The following is a 26,649-nucleotide window of genomic DNA, read 5'->3' as shown; positions in this document are numbered from 1 at the left end:
TTTTTATTCCATTTAATGTGTGCCGTGTTAATTTTAGATCATTGTCGTGTTTGAATCAAGATGTGGTGTGGTACCAAGTCAAACACCTTAGAGAAGGCTAAGTATATCGGGTCAACCAAACATGTAATCTTATTTAAAAAAAAAAAATTAAGTTAGTTAAACAGGATCTATTTTCCATGAATCCATGTTGATTTGCATTAATTACATTACCCTCCTTTAATCCTTATTTTTAATTGAATCCTGTATCAGCTGCTTCATTATCTTGCCTGGGATCGATGTCAGGCTGGCATGGATCTAATTATCCATGTGTGTTCCATATTCCCACTGCCCTTATACATCCTGCTTTCCATTGGGATGGGAAATGGAAGAACTGAAGCACTGTGGTGTTTCTAACATGACCTGAATCAGGAAGCACTTGGGGCTCTCCTGAGAATGGCATGTTTGCAGCTTGGTTTCTAAATCATGGGGCTAAGCTTAAGGGAAATATCAGCTGCTTTAACCCAGTGGAACAGAAACATTGCACCTCTCGCTGCTACTCATGGTTTCCCTAGTTTGCTTCTGGTTCATATCCATTTTCCCTCTCTGTGCTGAATTATCGCCGCTGAAGAATGAATGAAGCGGCGGCGGCAATTTGGCGGCAGGTCCTTCCCTCCGACAGGGACTCAGGGACCCGCCGCCGAAGAAGCGGCGGTGGTAGAGCTGCCGCTAATCACAGTAGAGTTGCACCTCTCCGCTTTGCGCGCCCAAGGCAAGTGCCTCATTCGCCTCACTCTTGTTATGGCACTGCTTGGGACCAGATTTTCAAGGGAGCTCTGATCCCAGGTAGGCACCTAAATAAGGACCAGGTAGAGGCAGCTCATAAATGCTTAGACCGAGTAGATTGGGTGGATAGAGAAGATCTATAGCTAGATAGACAGACAATAAAGGGGGTAGGTGAAAGGAGAGCGCTGGTTGGCAGATAAAGACCGAACTTGCTGATGGTTCCCTTCATTAGTCAGTCTTTTGTCACCCACAGCGCCCCAGCAGGTCCCCAAACACAGGCTCCCCAGAGCACCAAAGGTGAAGGGGATGCTAACTGCAGCTGGTAGAGATTGCTCTGAAGTGCTAATGAGACATTACATCGAGCAGACGGAGCCCAGCAGGAGACGGGCAGGCATAGCAGGGGAACAGTCAGACTTGGTGGAGGATAAAAGTTAAAATAAGGGCTGAGCAATTTATTCCAAGAGTTGTGGTTGTGGAGCAAGGAGTCCGGCCTCATGCCATAGCTCTCCCGGGGCCTCTCTCTTTCCAAGGGGGAAGGGACCACCACTTCCTTGTTCTCTTTCCATCCCACACAAACCAGTAGCGCCTGTAGCCCTCTGGCCCCAGAACAGGTAGAGAAGGGGCAGTGCTGGGCGAGATTTTTCTCGCACACGCTGCTCCACCAACCTGGCGAGGAAGGGAAGCCAGGCTAGGGCTGAAAAGAAAATTCAGTCCCCAGGGCCCCGTCAGTCCTTGGTTGCTCCACTGAGCCTGCTAACAATGCTGCCGTTCATGCACGGTGGTTTGTAACCTAGGAAGTGGACTTGGACCCACCTCCTGGAAGAGCCAGAGCATAGGAAAGACTCTTGGTTCATCCCAGCCGGGACTGGATTTAAGCCAGTGATCTCAAGGCTGAAGGCCTCTGTCCCCATAACCCCTAGCTTGGTATCCACTCACTTTCCAGAGAGGGATGTTAATTATAGGAAAATCTCTCCCCAGGAAAGGAGCAGAACCCTGTGGTCTCCTCTGCGGCAGTATCCCTGGCTGGGCCTTGGGGAGACAGGGATGGGAGTGTTGGCTCAGAGAGAACAAGAGCCGGGCTCCAACTGGCAGGGCAGATGTCAAATACCTCAGGGACGTCTTCTCTTGGGTTATTTCAAGCCCGGGGGAAGCAGGAGGTGTCAGATTCTGTGGCTGCCTGAATACCCAGGTCCCTGGGGTCACGGACCCCTACGGTAGCACCTTTTGGATCAGATTTGAATAAACTTGCAAACATGGGGGTGTTGCCCCTTTTTTTCCACCACTCCTTCCTCCTCTTCAAAAGCCAGCGCTGTGCTTTCCCTCTCCTCACGTCCTGATTCATTCCCCCCCTTCTCTCCTCCATTACCCCTTTGTTTCATTCCCTTGCCTCCCGCCCTCCTCACTTCCTTCTCCATCCTTGCCTGTCTCTCTTCTCCTCCCCCCCCCCTCGCCCCTGCTCAGAGTTAACTCTCCCCTGACTGGAAATCTCCCTGTACCTCTGCTCTCTCTGCGCCCTGCTCCATTAAGTCTCCAAGAGCTGAATTCTTAAACACACAGATTAATCTACGGGACATCTGCCTGTACCACCATCAATCACCTGCGGGCACCCCCCTCTTGCACGGATTATGCCGCTCTACCTAGAGTCGCGCCGATCCAGGCCCAGATACAGAGTCATTGACATTCTGTAGACGTGACAGTGGATTTTTCCATTCAGCGTATTCCCACAGCAGCTCAGCGCCTGCTCCCCATGCCGCTGGCCAGCCGACACCTGTGCTAGCTTAGGAGCGGTGCTCCCGGGGTCTCCGCATAGGCCCTTACTTGCTGCAATACAGGGGATGCTATTGTGACCGCTGCTAGCTTGGCGGACACAGCAGGGCGTGACTTGGGGCCCCTGCTGGGGCCGTAACAGATTCTGATCCTCTGCAGAGCGGGCCTGGGGGCCTGGAGCACCCGCTCACCAGTGGGTTATACAGTGCTGCACACCTCCGTCCTGAGCTGATCTCCGCCAGCAGCGTCCCAACTGCAGATTTGCCCGGCTGGCCACAACTTAAAAACGGTTCGACCAGCTCAGCCAACAAGCCCAGAGGGCAGATGCTCAGGATGACGAGCGAGGCTGATTTACATACCAGCTGGCCTGAGCATTCTCTCAGCCCGAGCACCCCTTGGGGGAAAGAAGGCTCCAGGGGCAGAGTGAAAGGAGCTGGCCTTAGCTAGCCTCTCCTCTGACAATGCCAGACCTCCCTAGAACTACTCCCTAGGCCTAAATCCTGGGATGCGACTCGATGGGAGGAGAGCTCCCACCCCAGCTGCTACCACCAAGGATCGAACTGTAGCTGGGTGGAGTTGGCCTGGTGTGATGAAGTGGGACTGTTCTTAATGTTTCCTCTGAATACTGTGTGGGTGCCTCAGTTTCTAGCCGACACTCTGTCTCCTGGCAACTAATGGCCCAGGCCCTTCTCCCCCCAACCCCCTGCAAGGGGATGCTAAAGGTGTGGGAGAACAAACAGGTCAGGTGACCTCCTGGCCCGGGAAAGGAACTCGGCAGAGAAGGAGGGGGCTGGAGGGGGTTTCAGTTTGGGGCTGGCTGGGGATGGGAAGTGAGGGCAGACGGGGTTGTCTGGCTCACTGGGCCCCAAAATGGACCCGGCTGAGGGGTCCCGTTCTCTGTACCTACAAGCTCTGTTTTAGAGCGTGTTTCTGTCGTCTAATAAACCTCTGTTTTACTGGCTGGCCGAGAGTCGCATCTGACTGCGAAGTGGGGGTGTATGCAAGACCCTCTGGCTTCCCCAGGACCCCGCCTGGGCAGACTCACTGTGGGAAGCACACGGAGGGGCATATGCTGAATGCTCCAAGGTCAGACCCAGGGAAGGTGAAGCCGTGTGAGCTTCTTGCCCTGAAGACAGTCTGCTCTAAGGGAGAGGAGGCTCCCCAAAGTCCTGACTGGCTTTGTGGGGAGCAGTTCCAGAGCATCGCCCGGGGACTCATGACACTTGGCTCCAGAATAGGCAGTCCCAGAGCTCAGGTGGTGGAGATTCTTCTTGCCTGTGTTTAGGGAAAGGAATGTGATCTAGTAATTAAACATGACGCTGGGTGTCAGGACACCTGGGTTCCGTTTTTAGCTCTGGGCGGCTGTGGGGTTGGGTGCTTTGAGCTGGAGCCTGGGACTCCTGCGTTCTAGTCTCGTCTATCCTCTGGGTGCCTCCATTTCTCCAGCTGTAAAGTGCGGCTGATACTCCCCTGTCTGCCAGAGTGCAGGGACAGCATGAGCGTATACCAGCGAGGGGCTTTGCGCTCCCTGACCGAACGCAGGGCAGAGTCTAATTGTCGCCGCCATCACTGATGCTGGAAAGGCCAGCAGAAGCACAAGGCAGCCCGTTCCGGCACTGTGCATTCTGGGAGCCGGGGACTCTTGCCATCTCCCCCCAAGCCCATCTAGGGCGGGTAATGGCTGGGCGAGCTTCCACTAAGCTTGCTGCTGATTTGGGATAGAGACGCGGGTGAGGGAGAGCCGGGACCGTTGGCGTTGCCAGGTTCCCCGCGCGACCCCTCCGGCCCACCCAATGGTGCCTGAGCAGGTGTGCCCCGCTCAGCCTGGGGCAGCTGCTTTCAGCAGGGTGCTGCTTCGGACCCTTGGATTGCAGGGGGGGTGGAACAAGCACATCCACCCATGCTGGTGCGGTGCGTTTCCCAGTCTGCTCATGCTTGGGGATAGCAGCACGGGCTCTGGCCTGGGCCGGGTCCCTCCCTGCTGTGACTCCACCGCAGGCAGAGAGGAACTGGGCACGACCAAGCTTCCGTCCACAGTTCTCTGCCAAAGCCCATTAGTATCTTATTGCGCTGCATGACTTGGAGCCTCAGTCAGGCTCAAAGCCGGCTCGTGATATTTCAGGCAAAGCTTTTTGAAAACTCCCGTTTGCCTTTCCCCGCCATTGCGGCCGGGCATGAGGAGCAGCAAAAGGCTGGGCAGCTGCACCCGTCCCCTGCCAGCTGGGAAATTCAGAACCACCCCCAATCAGGCTGGCAGCGGGGGCGAGGCACAGACGTGGCTCGGGGTCTGTGGACAGCTTGCATTTTTGTGAGGTTGGCCACAGCGGCGACGTTCTGGGGGCGTGAAAAATGGCTGGCTGCCTTCGGGTTTTCTCCTGCCGTCCATCACCGTGGTCTCAGAGCACCTTCCACATCCAATCACTAGCAAGAACACACAGTCCCTAATGCGTCTCGTGGAATCTCTGGCCCCTTCTCCCTTTTCGAGGGTCAAAACGCTGCTTAGGATGGGGGGGGATTTCTTTGGGGGGGGGAGGGGGAGTTCGTTGGTAGGTGTTTGGCACAAAGGCCCCTGATCCCAACCCTGGTAATGCTGAGAAAAGAGCATGCAGCAAACATGGCGCTCCAGCAAAGGAATCTGCTCATTAAAATGAGCCCAGAAGAGAGTGTGACCTTTGAAAGCCTGTATTGATTATTCTGTTACAGGTCCCTTGGCTTCCTGCAGCACTGGAAAGCCCTCCCCCTGCCCGATCTGCAGTTTGCCTGCACCTCTGATCCACGGGTCTCCAAGCTCTTTACAAATATCCATGAGGCTCACGTGTCATGGGGGGGGGGGGGGGGGAAGAGGAAGAATCATCTCTGTTTTACAGGCAGGGAAACTGAGGCACAGGCAGAGATTAAGAGCCTGGTTTTCAGTGGTCAGTGTCTCACTGACATCAAGGAGCTTGGTGCACTCAGCCCTGCTGGGGACCTAAGGCCAACTTTCCAAGTGCTCCAGCACCCATGTGCCAGCCCCCAAGTGACTGGCTTTTCCCCCGAGCCCAGTACGGGGGGGGTGCAATATTAGGTGCTTTGCAAAATCTGGCCCCCGGGTGCCAAACCAGGCCCCACTGTGAGTGCTGAGAAGAGAGCCCAGCAGCCCTGCCATCCCCCCCTCCCCTGCAGAGAGCGCTATATTCCTGGCTCTGGAACAGAGGCTGATGGGGGGGGGGGGGGAAGGAGGAGGCCTGAGTCGGGGGTCTGACCGAGGCAGCTGCTTCTCAGCCGAAGTGAAGCTGGGACCCTGGGAGCGGAGGGTCCTGCTCGGTCGTTCTCGCTAGCTGCGGACGGCCCTGCCGGGAGGAATTACTCTGTGTCTACGAGAATATTCAGGGGCCAAGCAGCAGCTCTGCTCACACAGATGGTTCCCCTCCAGCGGCCTGCCTGTGAGATTGAGAGAATCCCGGGAAACCTCTGTGCCTTGCCCAGGAAAGGGGACACTGGGCCAAAGGCTTCTGAAGTCAGTGGTGGTATGGCTGGGATGAATTTTAGCCCAATGCCCAGATCTGAGCCGTTATGCCAAATTCAGGCTTGATGTGAGCAGATGCAGCTCCCGTTGCTTTACAGCAGGGCTGGCTTTGACTCTAAGGGTCTCTGCATTTTAGGGTGACCAGATGTCCTGATTTTTTGCGTCTTTTTCTTATATAGGCTCCTATTACCCCCCCCCCCCGTCCAGATTTTTCACATTTGCTGTCTGGTCACACTACTGCATTTTGCAAGGACAAGCTGAGGCCTGTAACCAGGGAGATATTGCAGCTACCCTCTGACCCAGCGCGACACCTCCTGTCCCCAGGCCTCTAATCTTTGATCTGGGCTGGGGCACCAGGAGAGGTTGAAATCATCCACTGCCCAGGCGGCTGCGTCTAGCCCGGAAACCAGAAGACTTGCTTCCTGGGAATGGTCCACATGAGCCCTCAAACTCACTGTGATAGGGGAAGCCCCCCGAGTGAGCAAGGGGTTAATTACAGTGACCCTCCTCCTCCGGAGGCCCCTCCAGATGTGCAGCAGGGTAACAGGGCAGCTGCTAGTCCAGCCTGGGGGGCCTGGTCCAACCTGTGCACTGTGATCTCCGCCCAGGTGGGAGGATTGGGAGCGGGACAGGCACCGAAGACGGTGGACTGGATGGATTCAGAATTCTCCCCTGGATCTCGTAGGCTGCACCAGCTGCATATAGTGGGCTACAGCGGCCTGGGGGAGGATTTCCCCGGTGTGGAAACTGTGTCGCGCTGGCGTAAGCGGCTCTGTGCTGCCGTCCGCGCAGGCCCTGGCGTCGGAGGAGAGCCGGGACAGGTTGTGTCAAAAGGGGAGGTGGCACTTGGCTCCCCAGGAATTCCAGCTGGCTGGGGGGAGTCTGACCTAACTTACCCTGGCCCCCAGCACAGGCAGAATCTGGGCAGCACAAAGGTGGCTTGCAGCATCCCCACCCAACCAGCCCTCTGGGCTGGGAGGAGAAGGCGAGTCCTGGCTCCAAGGGCTGGGTGCTGCCTCCCTCACTTTCTCGTCTCCTCTGCCATTTTCCCTTCCCCCTCGCTGCTGGGAGCCAAGGGAGACTTTCTCAGAAAGTCCCTGCCAGCCTGGGGCCCAGATGGTGCAGTACGAGCTCGTCTGGCAGAGAGAACCTGCGAGGAGCAGCCAGCGCCTGCCCTGTGCAGTTGTAGCGTCTGGCTCTTAACCAGTGAGCGCCCAGAGCCAGAGGCGGTGGGGATGGGGACAACCGGGCAACTCAGCGGAGAGCCGGGTGTCCCTGGGCAAGGGTGGGTCGGATCAGCTGAGCGTCACGGGCGGGGACGGAGACTGGAGTGTTTGCGGAAAGCACAGCCCCCTGCGGTCTGGTCTGTCCAGCCCACAAGGGTCGGGGCCCAGACTCTGGCCTGCTTCACTAAGGTAAATACTGGAGGAGCAAAGGCCACCAGGGTTAGTGTCCAAGCTGGGACTTTCAACGCTGCCTAAGAAAATCTGGCGCGGGGAGATAGGTGCCTAAATACTTTTGAGGGCCTTGGATTAATGAAGGTGCAGGTCTAGATGCCTTTGGAAAGCTCCGCCCTACTCTAAAGGGCTTGTTATGCGGGGGAGGGGAGAAAAAGAGAGGAGGAGAAACGGAGGGACCCTGCATCTGTCCCTGCTTAGCAGTTGTTCCCCCTGAAAGCTGCTTTCCACTCACTAGTCTGTTCTTCTCTCTTCTCCTGAGATCCCAGAGTCGCTTCCAGGGGCAGCGTCCGACTCCCCACTGGACACCCAGCAAACAGCTGGTCCACCTCGGTCTGAAATGACACCCACCCTCCCTCTTGGCTCAGCGCAGTCTGACACCCTCTGCAAAGGTGCTGCAACCCAGGCAATAGACTCAGAGGGGGCTGGCGCAGGGGGCATTGCTCCAGCGCCATAGGGCAGAGGAGTTCCCCCGCCCGCCTCTCATCCTCACCTAATCCGGCAGCAGCCAAGTGTGAGGTCTCTGGTGCCATGGGATGCAGCTGGATCCCAGTGCATCATTTACAGGTGGTAGCATAGTCTGGCCTAAATTACACCACCACCTACAACACGATGCACAGGGGACCGGGCGTCAGGACTCCTGGGTTCTGTTCCCAGCTCGGGGAGAGCATGGTCTAGTGATCAGAGTGGAGGGAGGAGACGGAATCAGGTCTCCTGGGTTCTGTGCCTGACTCGGCCCCTAATTCTCTTGTGACCACGGACCCTGTCTCACTCTCTCTTGATATAAAATGAGGATACTAATATTTCCCTCACTTTGTAAAGTGCGTCAAGCCCCTCCGGGCGAAAGATGCTGTTTGATTGCAAAGTGTTATTGTCACCGCTGGTTGACGTTTTTGGGAGGAATAACCTTCATTATGGGTGATACTTGATCCCAATTCTCTTGGTCAGTGTTCGTTATTCATTAGCATTCACCACGGGCTGGTCATTTTCACGTACGGGGCACTAGTGAACACTGTTGGTTTGTTTTTCATGGCACGTGATTAGCGGCTCTGTCAGGTGGCTTTGGTTCTCATTGGATGGCTAGAAAAATTTTAAAAGAACTAAGGTGGCTAATGAATAGGGTCCCTTCTGGGTTGGAATCTTCCCATGCGTCTGCATTCAGGCAAATCTTTGGGATTTCACAGACATTCCCATGCATACCTGGCAACTGTACTCCTGGATTCTGGCTTTGTCTGCACTTAAACCACTTCAGCACTGTAGTGCTTCAGTGTAGACACACTACAGCGATGGAAGGGGAGGTTCTCCCATCCTTGTATTTAATCCACTTCCCCAAGAGGTGGTAACTAAGGGCTTGTCTATCCTGGGAACTTGCATCTCTCAAGGGTGTGAAACAGCCAGGCATAGCTATACCGACTGTAGACAGCGCTAGAGAGACAGGAGAATTCCTCCGTTGATGTGGGTACCGCCGCTCAGGGAGGTGGATTACCTTGGCTGACAGGAGAACCCCTAGCACTGTCTACACTGGGGGTTAGGTCAGCTTAACTATGTTGTTTAGGGGTGTAGATTTTTCACACCCCGAAACATTGTAGCCGGGTCAACTTAACTTTTGAGTGTGATTTGACAGCCCAGCAAGCCCAGCGCTGCTTTTTAATTCATATGAATATTTGCAAATTAGGGTGGATGGTTTGGGATTTTTTTTATTGACTATTTCATCAGCTCTGATTCTTACGTGACCAGCCCGTCCCTCGAAGTGGATTTTTCTCTTGACAATACCAGCCCTGTCTCCCCGCCCACCTCACTCTCTCTAAATGGATTTATCCAATATCGATTGAAAAAATAATCCCCGCTGTCTGGCCCTTTAAAGGGATTTAACTGTGGTCATTGCTTTCCCGTTCTTTTGTGTGTGTGCGTAACTGACGTCAGGGCAGATTTTAAAGTTCTGAGATGCCGGCCATCTGCTCCTGATTACTGAAGCCTGAGCTCTTTAAAATTGCATGCAGAGAGGAGATTGTTCCCTCCCCTTTCCCCCCATGGCTGAGAGAGAGGGCTAGGGGGGTGCTGGCTATGCCAGGGAATGAAGCTCCCGATAGGAACATCAGCGCAACATGGTGCCTGTTGATGTGCTAATCCCCCTGGCTTGTGAACTGCTCGCCTGTTAATCACAGAGCAGAATGAGGGAGATAAGGAATCAGTGCTGTACAAAACAGAAACGAATTGCCACTGAGAGAGGCTGGGCTGCTTTCTGCAGAGCCCTGCCTAGGCGAGCGTTTGAAGAACAGGAGTATATTCTCTCTCTCTCTCACTTGCCCACCTCCACGGTCCTATCTCAAGCACAGGGAGAGATTGCTGCAGATTTTCTCAGACTCCGCTAGCAAGAGCTTAAAACCCCCAAGCAATCCAAGGAAGAAAGCCGTCCCCTCGGGGCTAGCGTGCCAATGGGGTTTCCTGTTGCCCAAATGTGCCCAGGCACATGAGGATGGGCAATGCCAGTGCGGTGCTGCATTGTGTTGGTGCATCCCCCTCTTAGGATGATAATAGCGTACGCTAACACTGCAGCTTTCGTCCCAGAGGATCCCAAGGCATTTTATGGTTTGCGCACCTCCAGCGCACAAGTAGAAATGCAGCTGCTTCTAGGGCAGGGCAGCTGTTTAACACCGCCGCTATAGGACACCCAGGAAGTGAAGAAGAACTGAGCCCCATCTCCCAACATTTCCTTCCAGGCTGGGAATCTTCCGAGAGAGCCTGTTCTTGCCCATTGCCAGACGAAACCTACTAAACACGAAACCTTTCAAAGGTCACCCAGTACCAGGGATGATTGCATACTGCTCTAGGAAAGGGCTGCCATAAGATTTTAACTGTAGACTCTAGTCTAGGTCAATTCCAATTAACCTTGTAGTTGCTTTAAGTGCATCGGGTATAATCGGCAGGAGAACTGTCATTGCGGTGCCATTTCATAGTGGCCTAGCATGGAATTGCAGTGGGCATTCATGATACCCTGGCATGGAATCAAAGCGTAGTTTCATGGTGTCTTAGCATGTTATTGCAATGAGCCTGTTGGGATCCAGGAAGTGGGCATGTTATTGCAATGATGGTTAGCAGGTCTATACAACGCAGCTTTGACGTCTTGGCATGTTATTACAAGGGTGTTTAGCATCTAAGGGATTGGCAAGCAATGACCATGCCACTTCATGGGGCCTTAGCATGGGATTAGTATGTATTTTAATGGGAAAGTAGGAAGTAACTAGAATGGTACTGAACATGATACTCGGCGTGTATGGCTGTCCTTGCTCATTATTCTCTGGCTGTCTCTCTCTATCACAGCGTGACATACTTGCATCTTCATGCTGTGATACCAAAATCCTTTCCAGTGCATTTTTGTGAGACTGCCTGCTGCTTAGAAGTGGAGTTAATGACCTGACCCGACTCCAGGCCCTGCTTCCATCTGTGATCAGGGACGGTTGGCTAAATAGCAGCCCGCGAAGAATGGTACGCTGAAATCATACAGATCTGGGTCACCTCATTACACGGATGATGTTGGACTCCAGCATTCCATTTGTCTGCGTTCTGCTCGCCCAAGATGTAGTTATCCAATCTCCGTGCCAGATGAATACAGCTCGTCAAATGCCATCGTTATTAAAGCCATACATCTTGCCTCACCGAAGGAAACTTCTCTCCCCGGAGCCACTGGCTTATTAAATGCTGACAAGGCAGCCCCCGCTTGGTTAGACAAAGAGGGAGCCAGGTGCACCACACAGATCTTTATTAGCCTGTGTTTGAAAAGCTGCCTGCTGCGTTACAGATTCAAATATTTGTGACCCTTCAGGATAAAAGTGTTTAAATGCTCATTAAACTCAGATGCAGGAGAACAGTTATTAGTCTTATCTAGTGGCTCAAGCCAGGCTCTGACACAGAGTCTCTTGAGACAGTGAGTGAATCGGCTCTGTGCCGCCGTTTGTAATGTGGCAGTGTAATGAACTGGCAAGTGTGTGTGTGTGTGTGTGTGTGTGTGTGTGTGAGAGAGAGACCCGCTCCCGGATGGAGTCTGAACAGCTCACGGGCTGACAACTGGACAGCAGGCAAGGACCTGGGCTTCAGGAGGATCCGAGTTCATAGAATATCATAGAATCTCAGGGTTGGAAGGGACCTCAGGAGGTCATCTAGTCCAACCCCCTGCTCAAAGCAGGACCAATCCAACTAAATCATCCCAGCCAGGGCTTTGTCAAGCCTGACCCTAAAAACCTCTAAGGAAGGAGATTCCACCACCTCCCTAGGTCAGTGGTCTCCAATCGCACCCCTACTAGTAAAAAAAAATTTTGAGCACGTACCCCCTGCTGCGCCGGCTCTACCATTTTTCCCAAAGCGAAAAAAAAAAAAAAAGCCGCTCGGACGAGGCGGGGGGGGGGAAAGCGCCCCTCCTGCCCCGCACCCCCAACGATCCTCTTGCGCACCCCACTTTGGAGACCACCTCCCTAGGTAACCCATTCCAGTGCTTCACCACCCTCCTAGTGAAAAAGTTTTTCCTAATATCCAACCTACACCTCCCCCACTGCAACTTGAGACCATTACTCCTTGTTCTGTCATCTGCTACCACTGAGAACAGTCTAGATCCATCCTCTTTGGAACCCCCTTGCAGGTAGTTGAAAGCAGCTATCAAATCCCCCCTCATTCTTCTCTTCTGCAGTCTAAACAATCCCAGTTCCCTCAGTCTCTCCTCATAAGTCATGTGCTCCAGACCCCTAATCATTTTTGTTGTCCTCTGCTGGACTCTCTCCAATTTTTCCACATCCTTCTTGTGGTGTGGGGCCCAAAACTGGACGCAATACTCCAGATGAGGCCTCACCAATGCCGAATAGAGGGGAATGATCACCTCCCTCGATCTGCTGGCAATGCCCCTACTTATACAGCCCAAAATGTCGTTAGCCTTCTTGGCAACAAGGGCACACTGTTGACTCTCATCCAGCTTCTCGTCCACTGTAACCCCTAGGTCCTTTTCTGCAGAAGTTCTAATCTATCCCTGCTTCTGTTCTGACGTTCCTCAGTAGGGGGGAAAGTGTCATTGCACTGCCCCAGCAACAGACTGGGGACCAAACTGAGCCTCAAGAGCCACCGTTTGGTCCCCGCTTGCTCCAGGCAGGAAGAAGGCTGCGCCAGCCAGCCCTATGCCTGGCACATCTTCTTTCCTCTTCTGCTCTGGCTCAACTGCATGGCCACTGTGTTAGAGGGCGTGGAGCCACTCCTCCCCCATCGGCACACCCAGACTGGCGATGTGGGTAGCCCAGATTCGCCAGGACATTTCTCCCCCCCCCCTTGCTGCCCTGCACAGGTGTGTGAGGCAGCTCACACCTGAGCCCTGGGAGAGGAGTGAACAAGTAGATACATGATGCGCAAGGCTTAGAAACGGGTTGTTTTTAATTACGCCGTTTAATTTAAATCGATACTTAGAGTTGCCACCGTTATTGCATGGCAATTAGCTATTTATTGATTATGAACCGCAAGTCTCAGGAGGCTAAATGATCACAGATAAGCTTCATATTTTGTTCTGAATTTTTAATTAACAATGCTTTAAGTGCCAATTAAAAACTAATGAATATAAATAACTGTCCTGGAAAAAACCCGTATACGTCAAATCGGCACGGGCTAAGACACGCCACGTAGGCCCACATTTTTCAAAAAACTCAGGGCCAGAGTCCCAAGTCCTCAGTACCAACAGTTGGAGCTAGATATTCAAGAGCTCAGTTCCCAGTGTGCTCTCAGCACTTTGAGCTCCTTAGAAAACACTTTTTTCCTCCCAGATCACTGATGAAAATAGCCCGGAGCTGAGAACTGATCCCTGTGGGATCCTACTAGACACGTTCCTATTTGATGATGATTCCCCATGAACAATTACATTTCAAGATCCATCAGTTAGCCAGTTTTGCATCTATTTAATGCACGCCATTTTGATTTGGTATAGTGCTAACGTTTGAAGCCGAATGTCAGGCAGGACTAATTCAAACTCCTGCCAGAAGTCTAAGTGTATTACATCAGTGCAATTACTTTTATCAAACCAGCTTGTAATCTCATAGTACAAATTTGTCTGGCTAGGCCCAGTTGTCCAATTTTTATATATGGAGATATAACTATCTCATAGAGCTGGAAGGGACCTTGAAAGGTCATCGAGTCCAGTCCCCTGCCTTCACTAGCAGGACCAAGTACTGTCCCTGACAGATTTTTTGCCCCAGATCCCTAAATGGCCCCCTCAAGGATTGAACTCACAACCCTGGGTTTAAGCAGGCCAACGCTCAAACCACTGTGCTATCCCTCCCCTCCATGAAGCCATGTTGATTGGTATGGATTAATTTCCCATCCTTTAACTCTTTATTGATAGCCTGACGTGATATGGGCCTCTAACTCTTAGGGTATGTCTACACTACGAGGGTAATTCGATTTTACTTAAATCGAATATGTGGAATCGATATTGCAAAGTCGAACGTGTGTGTCCACACTAAGGACACACTAAGGACAGTAATTCGACTTTGTGAGTCCACACTAACGGGCGAGCGTCGATATTGGAAGCGGTGCACTGTGGGCAGCTATCCCACAGTTCCCGCAGTCCCCGCTGCCCATCGGAATTCTGGGTCGAGCCGCCAATGCCTTCTGGGTAAAAAAAATTTGTCGTCATCCGTCCGTCACTAACGCCCTCCCTCCCTCCATGAAAGCGCCGGCGGGAAATCAGTTCGCGCACTTTTCTGGTCAGTGACAGCGCGGACGCCACAGCACTGCGATCATGGATCACGCTGCGACCATCGCTGCACTTGTGGCCGTTCTCAACACCTCGCAGCTTATCATACACCTTTCCCTGAGGCAGATGAAGAGTAATCAGGCGAGGAGGCTACGACACCGCCGTGATGGCCTGAAGTCGGAGAGTAGCACAGAGCTGTCAGAAACCACGAGCCCCAGCGCCCAGGACATCACGGTGGCAATGGGTCATGTGGATATCGTGGAACGGCGATTCTGGGCCCGGGAAACAAGCACGGACTGGTGGGACCGTATAGTGCTTCAGGTCTGGGATGAATCCCAGTGGCTGCGAAACTTTCGCATGCGGAAGGGGACTTTCCTCGAACTTTGTGAATTGCTGTCCCCTGCCCTGAAGCGCCAGAATACCAGGATGAGAGCAGCCCTCACAGTTGAGAAGCGAGTGGCCATAGCCCTCTGGAAGCTTGCAACGCCGGACAGCTACCGGTCAGTCGCGAACCACTTTGGTGTGGGCAAATCTACCGTGGGGGTTGTTGTCATGCAAGTAGCCAAGGCGATCGTGAAGGTACTGCTCCCAAAGGTAGTGACCCTGGGAAACGCGCAGGTCATCATAGATGGCTTTGCCGCGATGGGATTCCCAAACTGCGGTGGGGCTATCGATGGGACTCACATCCCTATCCTGGGACCGGACCACCAGGCCAGCCAGTACATCAACCGAAAGGGCTACTTTTCAATGGTGCTGCAAGCACTGGTGGACCATCGGGGACGGTTTACAAACATCTACGTCGGATGGCCGGGCAAGGTTCATGACGCTCGCGTGTTCAGGAACTCTGGTCTGTTTAGACGGCTGCAGGAAGGTATTTACTTCCCAGACCACAAAATAACTCTTGGGGATGTGGAGATGCCTACAGTCATCCTCGGGGACCCAGCCTACCCGCTAATGCCCTGGCTCATGAAGCCCTATACTGGCGCCCTGGACACAGAAAAAGAACTGTTCAACTACCGTCTCAGCAAGTGCAGAATGGTGGTGGAGTGTGCTTTTGGCCGTCTCAAAGGGAGATGGAGAAGCTTACTCACTCGCTGTGATCTCAGTGAAACCAATATCCCCATCGTTATTGCAGCTTGCTGTGTGCTCCACAATCTGTGTGAGAGCAAGGGGGAGACCTTTATGGCGGGGTGGGAGCTAGAGGCAAATAGCCTGGCTGCTGATTACGTCCAGCCAGACAGCCGGGCCATTAGAAGATCCCAGCGGGACGCCCTGTGCATCCGGGAGGCTTTGAAAGCTAGGTTCCTGAGTGAGCAGGGCAACCAGTGACTTTTCAGTTTGTGGACAGAAAAGCTGAACCTGCCCCCGTTTCTTTACCCAGTTCATTTTCACTATCCTCTCCAGTTACATACCCCCTTCACCCCCTTCCCCTTCCCAAAAAATAAAATCATTTAGATTTTGTTAATGAACACCGTTGTCTGTATTGCTGTTTTCGCGGGAATATTTTAAACCTGGGACGCAGACTGTGGCGGGGGGCGGGTTTAGGGTTGTGATGCAAATGATGCTTCTAAACTCCCGGAATGACAGGCTCCGCACTGGTGGACTGGTTATTTCAATGGAGCCTGCCAGCACTCCTGGGGGGGACTGTGTGTATGTGTCGGCTATGTGACTTTCTGGCAGGGGGGGTAGGGTTACATATCCCCTGCTGCGTGGATCTGTGATCCATGATAAGGACCGCTGCATAAGATCTGTAACTGCCCTCCCCCGCCACAAAGTCACAGAGCAACCCCCCCCCAGAACATGAAAAACACCTCCCAGACTGACCAGGGTAACCAGTGACTGCACTGTGTATGTGTCCTGATGCTGGACCTGACACCGCCTCTGTACCCTGCTAAAGGTCACTGTCCTGTCCAATTACCAAGCCCCTTCCCCCCCTCCAGACAGACTCTCCCTCAAAAGAACCTGACTGAAACAGTAATGAACAGAAACATATTTTTTCTTAACAACCAGACAGGAAACTGGGGGGTGAAAGTCGGACGGGGGCTTGGGTGAGGCGGGCAGGAAAGGACTTTTCAAATTTTGGGGAATGACAGCCTTCTGGTGCTTGAGCAGTCTGCAGGGGTGGAGTGAGAGTTTTCACGGACTCTGCCACCCCTCCTTCTTTGGACTTTGGGAGAGGGGGGGTATGGGACTTGGTGGCGGGGGACTGCGGTTCCTGATAGACTGCAGCGGGGCTCTGTCCTCCTGCCTCCGTTCCTGCAGAACATCAACAAGGCGCCGGAGCGTGTCCGTTTGCTCCCTCAGAAGTCCAAGCAGCGTTTGAGTCGCCTGCTGGTCTTCCTGCCCGCCACCTCTCCTCACGTTCCATGTGTGTCCGGTGCATTTGTGACAAATTCTCCCTCCACTGGTTCTGCTGTGCTGCCTGGGCTCAGGAGCAGCCCATTAGTTCTGAGAACATGTCCTCTCGCGTCTTCTTCTTTCTCCACCTAATGTGCACTAGCCTCTGGGAGTGTGATGCCAAGCTGGGTTGGGAGACAGTTGCAGATGTGGCTGTGGGAATGAGGAAAAGGCAGTGAATTCCTCCGAAAGAAAAATGTGGTTGTGAATCAAGAACATAGTTTTTCTCTGTGAACAAGACCATGAACCACACCTATCACATGCGCACTCAGGACAAGGTCGAATTTTCGAACCTCGCCTTCAGTGCCTGGGCTTTTGCACTGCCGATCTGGGAAGCGGGGCAGGACACGGTACTCTCTGTAGCAGGCAAACATGGTAAGCCGTAGACTTGTGGCTGCTTAAAACTGTAGGAGTACCACTGGCCTCCTTTCACGTTGAAAGCACTGCCAGTCTGTGCTGCCAGCAATCGGCCAAGCAGGAACTCTGGCCCTGTCCCACCCCCTCGCGGATGAGCCAGGGAAAGATCCCTGTATGCTGCCCCTCTCCCGCCCCCACCGCGTGGCTGTAAACCAGCGGTCACAGTTCTGTAAAGGAACTTGTTGCAAGCAGTCCCAATACTAACAGTCCCCTACCTAATTCAAAGCAGGTCATCATGAGCGACATAACTCTCATGAGGATCCCGGACACCGAGATCCAACGGATGCTTCGAGAAAGCCTGCAGAGACCGGGGCCCTATGCCGCCATGCTATGCAAGGCAATGATACCGGAGTACCTGCTTGTCTCCTGGCGCGGGAACGTCTCCTACTTCGGAGGACCAAGTAAAGCCGCTCTCCCCAGGAACCTGATGAACAGGCTATCCCATTACCTGCAGCAGAGCTTTGTGGAGATGTCCGTGGAGGACTACTGCTCTATCCCCGGACATATAGACAGGATTCTAATATAGCTGCAGTAGCAGGCACTAAAGAGTGGAGCAGCTTGGGCAGCACAATCATGCACAACCGGACACTGTTTGATTTTTTTTAAATAGTTGTTACTGATTACTTAAGCGCCCAGGGGGAAGAAATCATGATTCATAGATTGTTCTTAGTATTAATATTCAAGTTTTGTAAAAAATAAAGGTTAATATGTTTAAAGCACTTACCGCTTGATCCTTCGCCTGAATCTGTGTCCAGGTTACATGCTGGGGAGGGTTGGTAGGGGATCTCTGTAAGGGTGATGTAGAGCTCCTGGCTGTCGGGGAAATCAGCTTGGTAAGCGCTGTCGACTGCCTCGTCCTCCTCATCTCCTTCTTCATCTTCCCCGTCCGCTGTCATGTCCGACGAGGAACCGGCCGCGGACATGATCCCATCCTCGGAGTCCACGGTCAGTGGTGGGGTAGTGGTGGCGGCCGCAGCAAGGATGGAATGCAGTGCCTCGTAGAAACGGGATGTGTGGGGCTGGGATCCGGAGCGTCCGTTTGCCTCTTTGGTCTTCTGGTAGCCTTGTCTCAGCTCCTTGATTTTCACGCGGCACTGCGTTGCATCCCGGCTGTAGCCTCTCTCTGCCATGGCTTTGGAGATCTTCTCGTAGATCTTAGCATTCCTTCTTTTGGAGCGCAGCTCTGAAAGCACGGACTCATCGCCCCACACTGCGATGAGATCCAAGACTTCCCGATCAGTCCATGCTGGGGCCCTCTTTCTATTAGATTGCACGGCCATCTCTGCTGGAGAGCTCTGCATAGTTGCCACTGCTGCTGAGCTCCCCTCGATGTCCAAAGAGGAACTGAGATTCAAACTGCCCAGACAGGAAAATGAATTCAAATTTTCCCGGGGGTGTGGCTGGTCAGAGCATCCGAGCTCTGACTGCTGTCCAGAGCGTCAACAGAGTGGTGCACTGTGGGATAGCTCCCGGAGCTATTAGCGTCGATTTCCATCCACACCTAGCCTAATTCGATATGGCCATGTCGAATTTAGCGCTACTCCTCTCGTTGGGGAGGATTACAGAAATCGATTTAAAGAGAGCTTTATGTCGAACTAAATGGCTTCCTGGTGTGGACGGGTGCAGGGTTAATTCGATATAACGGCGCTAAAGTCGACATAAAAGCCTAGTGTAGACCAGGCCTTAGAGCGCTGGCCAGGGAGCCATGCGTCGTAGCTCCGGAGGTCCCTGGTATCTGCCCCACTGTCGGGTAAGATGGCGGCCATCACAAGCAGGGCTGCTGCACTGGCAAATGCCTCCAGCAGCCCCCGCCCTCCTGTCTTGCCGTTTATCTGACCCAGCCACTGCTCTGCCACGGAGCTTCCCGCTGCACCCCCAGAGAATCTGCTGCCCCTTCCGGCCGTGGGTCAGCATCAGGCTGACACCTGCAGCAGCCTGCGGGGAGGTGGGTGTGGCTTGTTGCAAGCTGAGAGCGCGCTGCCTGCCGGGGGCTCTGGGAATATGTCAGAGCTCAGCTCGCTGGGCTTAGCTGTCGAATGGGAATACCCAGTGGTAGCATGGGGCGACCCTGTTAATACCCAGAGGGGACCCTGCCCTGGTGATCTCTCCTCCCAGGTTTTAGGGCATGAGCTGTACTCAGTAGGGGGTGGGTTGCAGTGATGGTGGATGCTCTAGGTCCTCCTCCCCCTGCTATGATCTGACCCCTTCTCCCTTTCCCACGGCAGCGTCGTGCCTCCGGTGCCTGGTGGACGTGGTCCCGGTGAAGAACGAGGAAGCAGCCGTCATCATGTTCATCCTGAACTTCGAGGACCTGGCCGAGCTCATCGCCAAGAGCGCCAGCCGGAGTCTCCACCAGCGACTGTCCCAGGGCTGGCGCCAAGGTGAGCGAGAGCCGGGGTCCCCAGGCGGGGATGGGGGGGAGGGCGGGGGGTTGTGTAGATTCCGCTTGGTGAAGCCGACCCTGGAATTTTCTCTGGAACTCGGAGGTGCCTGAGCCGTGGGGCTAGTGGCCTGGTTCGGGGCCTGAGCTCCTGACCAAGCGGTGGCCTCGTTGCCGATTGGCTCTGGGAGGCGGCGTGTTGCCAAAGGACGATCTTGAAGACTCTGGAGCCGTGGAGAGCGACTCCCCAGCAGTGATACAGCGAGACAAGGAGGCAGCTCTGCAAAGGGAGGCGGATGGAGCCTCATCTCCCTGGCCGAGAGGAAACTGAGTCCTGGGGAAGAACCCATCTTCCGGGGGAAGCCCTGCCCTCGGACCTCCCTGTCCCTTTGCATCCGCATCCGCCCCCGCGCGCACATGGTTACACCTCGCCTAGATGTGTCCTAATGCCCCAACTCCCCTCAGAGGAGACTGGACCTCCCCACACAGTACCTGAACCCCGCCTTGCCTGTCACCCAACCCTCCCCTCCCCAATAGCTCATCCGCCCCCACCCCTCCCACCTACCCAAACTGGGCCTGTACTGCTAGCAGGTACCCCCGTCCCTCCCATCCATTGCCTGTGCCCATCCAGCAGCACATCTGTAACTGCCTCGCATACAGCCGCGCCTCCTCTCTAGCTAGCTTTCTGTATAACTTGCCCATACATTGCTTATAGCTGTATTTTCCTATCTATACACCTCACCGTCCTCTGCCTCTGTACAGACCCCCACCTACCCCTGTGCCCTATATACACTCTGTACATACTCTGCTTCTAGCGAGGTACCGCCATTAAATTACAGTATCTATCCCCCTGTCCTCTTGCCCTCCATGGATTGATTGCCTGGTGCTCAGGACCCAGCTCAGCCCTTTCCTTCCGGCACGCTGCCTGGAGACAGCCTCCTGACCAGGATCACTGTTGCTCTTCCACCAATTGGCACATCTGCTGCCGGCCCTGTCGGGTCCCTTTGCAGCCCCGCCCCTGCTGCCAGCTCGTGTTCGTACACAGGGCTCGGGAGCTTGGAGGGAGGTCCCACCGAGGTCAGGATTTCCAGTGAAAGCTGAGTCCGTGCTCTCCGCCCCCCCCCCCCCCAACTGGCAAGGCCATCATCCTAACGCTCTCTCGGGTTTAATGTTGTCTGTTGGTTTGGAGAGATGCACCCCGGCATGCCAGCCTCAGTCTCAGGAGACAGACCCTACCGTCAATGACCTGTAATGACGCTAGTCTTGATGCTGTCGGGGGGCGGGGGAAGCAGCTCTCATGCTTCAGACGATCAGCTGATCTTCTGAGGGCTCAGGAAGGAATCCCTTCCCCTCGTGCTGCAGCGTGGCCCAGCCAGCCAGGTGCCTGATGGGGAGCTGGGGAAAGGGGGTTGGATGTGTCAGGCAGTGGCCGCTGTCAGTCTGTTCCGTCACTGGGCTCTAGGGGTGTTCGGGGAACTCAGAGCAGCAGGCTGATCTGAGACCTCAGCGTTAGGGGGCAAGGAAGATTTTGGAAGCTGGGTCCTGTTTCCCCAGCTCACCCCTGGCTTGGCTGGAGCGACCGTGGATAATGTCCCTTCCTTGCCCTGTTTCCCTTGGCGCTGATGTGTGAGGTCCGATGTCCTCTCACTGGTCACTGCATCCCCATTGCTTCCGTGCTGGGGCTGGGAGTCTGGAGGCAAGAGCAGGGACAGCACCGCTGTGCATTTCACATTGCGGGGGTGTTGTCCTTCTCTCAACTCTGGGGAGCGGGAGGAGGTGAAGGTCTCTGGGAGCCAGACCCCAGGGGGCTGAATTCTGTGGCTGATATTTTATGCTTACAGCAGCTCTTAGATTTCCCATCCAAGAGCAGAGCCCCATGGGGCTTGGCACCGTACAGACACAGAATAACAGCCCGCGCTTGTCCCAAAGTGTGGGAAGGTCAGTAAGGGCCTGGAGAGATGAAGTGATTTGCCAGAGGTTACACAGCAGCCCACTGGCAGCGCCAGGGACAGAACCCAGGTCTCCAAAGTAGTTTCCATCTTCTCTCTAGTCTAAAACGTTTCCAATCTGGTGGATTGTCCGTCTCTGTGAATTCCGTCGCCCCTTGGAGAGAATATAGATGTAAAATCCAGCAGAGCTGGTCAAGTTCCCCTGGGATCAGGAGGCGGGATGCTGCCCTTTAAATATGTTTGGACTGGAGGTATTTCATTGTGTCGTGGGCTCTTGCCGTGTGTGTGTTAAACATCCAGCCAGTTCTGCAGGCGGGTTTGCTGGATTGTTGCATATGCTCACCTGTACGTGGAATCCGTGTGAATCCGTGTGGCAGCAGGTGGTGAGCGGGGTTCTGGATTTGTTTTCTTCTCAATAGGATTGGCTTAAGTGAGTCTCTAAAACCCATCCTCAGAAGGTGCGAGCTAGAAACATTTTTTTGTCCAATACAAATGTAATACGGGGCTACCCCGGCAGGTGGAGATCGTATGCGCAGATCTTGTACTTCAGAGGGGACAGTGTAATGTAGTCTTGGACCCACAGCATGAGACCCCAGGGACACGTCACAAACTCCATTCGGCTGGCTCCTGGCTAGACACTCTAACGCTGCTCTCCCCGGCACAGCCATCGTCCCCTGTACTCCAGAGCTCATGTGCCACAGCTGCCCTTTGGAGGGCCAAGATCAGGGATCGGTTTTCAGAGCATGTTAGTTTCCTAAGAAACTGACAGCCCAGCACGTTTTGCATGTATCTCCCCCTTCCCTCGCATAAACGGTCTGTCTCTTTCTAGTGCAGCCCTGCCGCTCTGCACGGCGATCACGCCTGTCTCACCAACTAAACACGTTCAGTGCTAGGATGGGAGACACCCTGGGAGTGCCATGAGGCTGCTTTATACGTACCGGCCCTCTGAGCCAGTGCTGAACAACCGCTTCCAGCAGGGGGTTAGAAGCCACCAAGGGGCTGTTTTCCAGCCGAGAAATACACCTGGCCTGTCACGGTTGTTCAAGATCCTATGGTGCTTTCCACGTGAGTCTGGCATCCCTCAAAGATTCCAGCCTGGGTAATTGCAGTCCCTCCCCTAGCCTCTCTGGGAGATGGGATTCTTCTCCATTTCCTGCCTTAAGAGGTTGGCCGAGGTTGCTGTGAGCTGTGTTCCACCCCAGAGGTGGCTGCATTTCAGTGAGTGGGTGCTGTGAGCCCTTGCCTACAGTGAGTGCCTCAGACTCAAGGTCACTGTAGCAATGTGGAGTTTAAAAAACAACGGGCAAATGGAAGCTTGTGCCCACAGCACTGCAGATGTTTATGGGGCAGGCAGGGTAGATCTGGCCAGCAAGCAAAGCAGCTGGAGCAAGGCATATGCATATATAAATATGCTGTGCTCGCTGTGGCTTAGGAGACTAGTTCTGCTCTTGGCCTTTGGCATGTGAGAGCTGTGCCTGTGTGCAGAGTTACAGTGGCTACCCAGGAGCCAGGGGGGTACCCGCGGTGTCCGTGGTTCCTCTCTGCTGGTCGCCGCGTGAGCCAGTGACAACGGGCCAGGATTCCAGCTGATGCGAGCGGGAACCACTCCATGGGGGACATTGGAGTCCCATCAGGAAGGGGATTTAGATCATGGCATACTGGGAAAGGCTGGGTGCTGTCCTTTGAGGGCCTGCTTCTCCACGGCCCTGCACCTTGGGTAATTATTTACCCAAGTGCAAAATGGGTGTACAACGCTACCATGCCAGAGGGGAAACATTTACACGCACTTGTCGCTGGTGCAAATGGCAAGACCCCAGGCAGGACAGTGGAGAATCCAGCCCAGTGTCACCTCGATATTCCGGATGCTGTGCAGTGTTTTCGGGAAGGATATGTGCCCCCGTTTCTCTACCCCCTCTTGCCTGGCTTCCAGCTCCCCATTTAAAGAAAGCTTCTAGACCCGTGATTCTCAACCAACGGTATGTGTACCCCTGGGGGTACGCAGAGGTCTTTCAGGGGGTACATTAACTCAGATAAATATTTGCTTAGCTTTGCAACAGGCTACATAAAAAGCACTAGTCAGTGCAAACTAAAATTTCATCCAGACAATGATTTGTTTATACTGCTCTATAGACTATACACTGAAATGTAAGGACAATATTTATATTCCAGTTGATTTATTTTATAATTATATGGTAACCATGAGAAAGTCAGCAATTTTTCAGTAACAGTGCACTGTGACACTTGTATTTTTATGTCTGATTTTTATAAGCAAGTAGTTTTTAAGTGAGGTGAAACTTGGGGGTACACAAGACAAATCAGACTCCTGAAAGAGGTACAGTAATCTGAAAAGGTTCAGAGCCACCGGTCTTGACAGAAGCTCTCCAGTGAAGTTGCGAGAGCATTTTCCTGATTCCAGTAAAGTTCCTTGTTCAGTGTTGGAAGAAAGCGACTCTTTTTCCGAGATTCTTTCCCATTGTCACATGACCGTATCGACACGTCTCAGCTTGACTTATTAGGAGCGGTGAAGTCACGAGTTTTGCAGGTTGTCACAATACATAGTCCACCCTGGACGCACCGCAGAGGTGACAGAGTAACCGAGTTTGAGATGCACATAATCAGAAGGGATTTTTCTGTCTCATCTCACTATTATCAGCCTGGTCTCAGACATCCTCCAGCATGATCATTATCTGCATGGCAAGATTCAGACTCCTTCTGTGTTGAAGTTGTTTGTGATGTGGGGAAATATTATTTTTTTACAGGTAGAAAAGTTTGGTTTTGGGTGTCTCTTCTCATCATTCAGACTTTGACTGATTAGATTCTCCCCCAAGTTGGCATTACAGATTCACCCTTTCTGCTCAGAACAAGCATGGAAAGTTTGGCCCCTAAAAAAGAATGTGCCAGAAAGTTACAGAGCAGGGTGGGCAAGAGGTTATAACCGAAACTGCTTTGCTACCGTAACTAGTTCATCTTGGCTGGTCAGTGGTTAGCCCAGGTCAGCTAACACAGTTTGGTTAGCCCAGGACTGTTGTCCCATTTGGCCTGAGCAGTTAGCCAAAATTCAGGGCCTTGCATGGTTGTTTACATTTGGATGAAAAATCTGAGAGGTGAGTCAGGTCTATTCTTGGAGTAAACTTGTATATTTGCAAAGAAATGTCCACAAAGTCCTGTTCCCCTGAACACAGTGGAAACAAAGAACAGCATGCAGTTTCCTTGCTCAGAAATTCCCATGTCTGCCACTCCAGCAAGCTCTGTGCCCAAGGAGCTCTGTCTCTCTGCTTCTTTTCAGGGTCATGCTCACAACTGTTTTTTTCTGCTGGCTTGCTTCCTCACACCACCCTGCAACTGATATCTTAGCCACTGTGTTTGCAACGAGGGAAAACCCTGTTAATCTACCTGGCTTAGCTCTGACCTGTTTTGCAGCCTAGTCCTTGGGTGGTAGCCCCCATTGTGTGCAGCTGTCATTACTACATAAAGGGGCTTGATTGCTTCTGTTGAGCCTAAAAAAAGAGTACTTGGCACCACCGTTGGCTTAAGAAGGTCTGTGATAGTCTTTGGGTTCAAGACCATCCCTGGGAGCCATTAGCACCTTTCAGCATAGCAGTACTTAGCCCTGTCACCCTCCCTCCACATTGGATGCTGGGCTCTTTTGAGAATGTGGTCCTTATTTAGGTGCCTAAATGGGAACTGAGCTCTGATCTGGCCCCAGTTGTGGCAGTCAGGTCCTTGAAAATCGGGCCCTAGTGAAAGCCAATGCCAGGTGAAGATTTGAACGGGTCGTTTGTTCGGAATGGGCCAGCCTGAACTCTGGCATTTGGCGAAAGCCCAAAAAAGAACCGCAGGCCCAGTCCCGCATGCTGGATTCTTTCTCTGTGCAAGCTCCTCCACTGTCCCTCCTCCCCAACCTCCCTCTAGCGTTCTCCAGCATATAATGCATCTGGCTCTCCCCAGCCTCACAGCAGAGACATCAATAACAATCTGTGGCCACCTAGCAACCTCATGGTTGTCACTATGCTGTCACAGCAGCCACTTGGAACTTGATGATGGCAGCGGAGTAGGCTTTGGAACCTCCTGATTTGGAATGTGCGCTTAGGCCCTGTGGCTTAGCTTAAGGAGGAATCTCTGTTAGCAGTATAAGTCCTATGACACACAGCTGAGCAGTTCTGATTCCATGCAGCAGAGAGCAGCGGTGCCACCTGCACACTGGGCCAGATCCCTGCAGTCTTGTCAATGGACGTGATGGGCAGAGTCGCTGTAAAGGGCTTACCTCCCATTTCCTAGTCCCCGGGGGCTGGAGCTGCTCCTCCCCCCAGGCAAGGAGAGAATTATCTCCTAGGACGGGCCGGCACGGATTCTTCTCCTATGCGGAGCTGGCAGCCTTGGGCCCTTTCTCAGACCTGTGCTCAGCCAGCCCCATTGGGCAAGTGACCGCTTTGTTGCCCCCTGTCGCGGAAGCACAGAGCAGTTGTTGCAGGCAGGGCCGAGAGGAGCTGGTGATCTGGGGGCATGTCCATGGGAGATTCCAAGCTGCCCACCCGCATCACGGTGCTAGCGGGGAGCACGGGGAGCTCTGCAAATAAACTGCTGCTGCGTTAAGGGGCACAGGGCCCCTCCAATGCTTGGTGGCAGAATTCAGCCTCCCGGGGAGTTCAGGAGCCTCCTCGCGCGTTCCAAGCCAGCAGCAAAGCGTTTAAAAGGCCCAGCCCTATGGCTCTGACCGGGCCACTCAGCCATGTAATGGTGGCCAGAGGATGGGGGGGCCTGGGCACAGCCAGAGTGTGATCCCTTGGGACACATGGTGGTGGATTGAGGATGGACCCCACCACATGCACCAGGATCGGGTCCCTGCACTGCTCTGCGTCTGCCTGGCACCACATTCCTTCCTCCGACAGCATGAGCGGGATGGGCACTTGTGCCTTGGCATCTCGTCCTGCTGCCAGTGCCAGCTATCCCTTTGCTGGCCCATATAGAGCATGTGTCTGTCTGTCCCTCCTGTGAGACAAAGTGGGTGAGACGATATCTTTTATTGGAGCAACTTCTGTTGGTGGAAGGGACCAAGAGTTTGAGCTTCACAGAGCCCTCCAGGTCTAGGAAAGGGACTCACTCGAGAGCTTGTCACTTCACCCGCCTTGTGTCTCTACTGTCCTGGAACCAACATGGCTACAACATATTCCTTCCTCTCTCTTAGAGATGGAGTAACCCTCGATCCAAACACCGCTGCTCTCCAGCGGCTTTGAAATTGGGGTCTGGGGCCCATCTACATTGCAACTGTAGCAGCGTCCGGGGGCCAGTTCTAA

General features: G+C 53.5%; 1 protein-coding gene across 1 annotated transcript in view; it reads left to right on the top strand.

Moving 5' to 3' along the window:
• Window positions 1–26,649, top strand: part of KCNH6 (potassium voltage-gated channel subfamily H member 6) — a 104,027-nt gene that overhangs the window by 32,833 nt on the left and 44,545 nt on the right. The window contains exon 3 of the mRNA XM_026654768.1: window positions 19,252–19,407. Coding sequence (XP_026510553.1) covers window positions 19,252–19,407 — 156 coding nt within the window. The remainder of the gene's footprint in view (window positions 1–19,251; window positions 19,408–26,649) is intronic.

The sequence above is a fragment of the Terrapene carolina genome, unplaced genomic scaffold, assembly GCF_002925995.2.
Source record: "Terrapene carolina triunguis isolate 2854851 unplaced genomic scaffold, T_m_triunguis-2.0 Scaffold193, whole genome shotgun sequence".
Classification (NCBI taxonomy): domain Eukaryota; kingdom Metazoa; phylum Chordata; order Testudines; family Emydidae; genus Terrapene; species Terrapene triunguis.
This window is presented reverse-complemented; position numbering and strand designations above follow the sequence as displayed.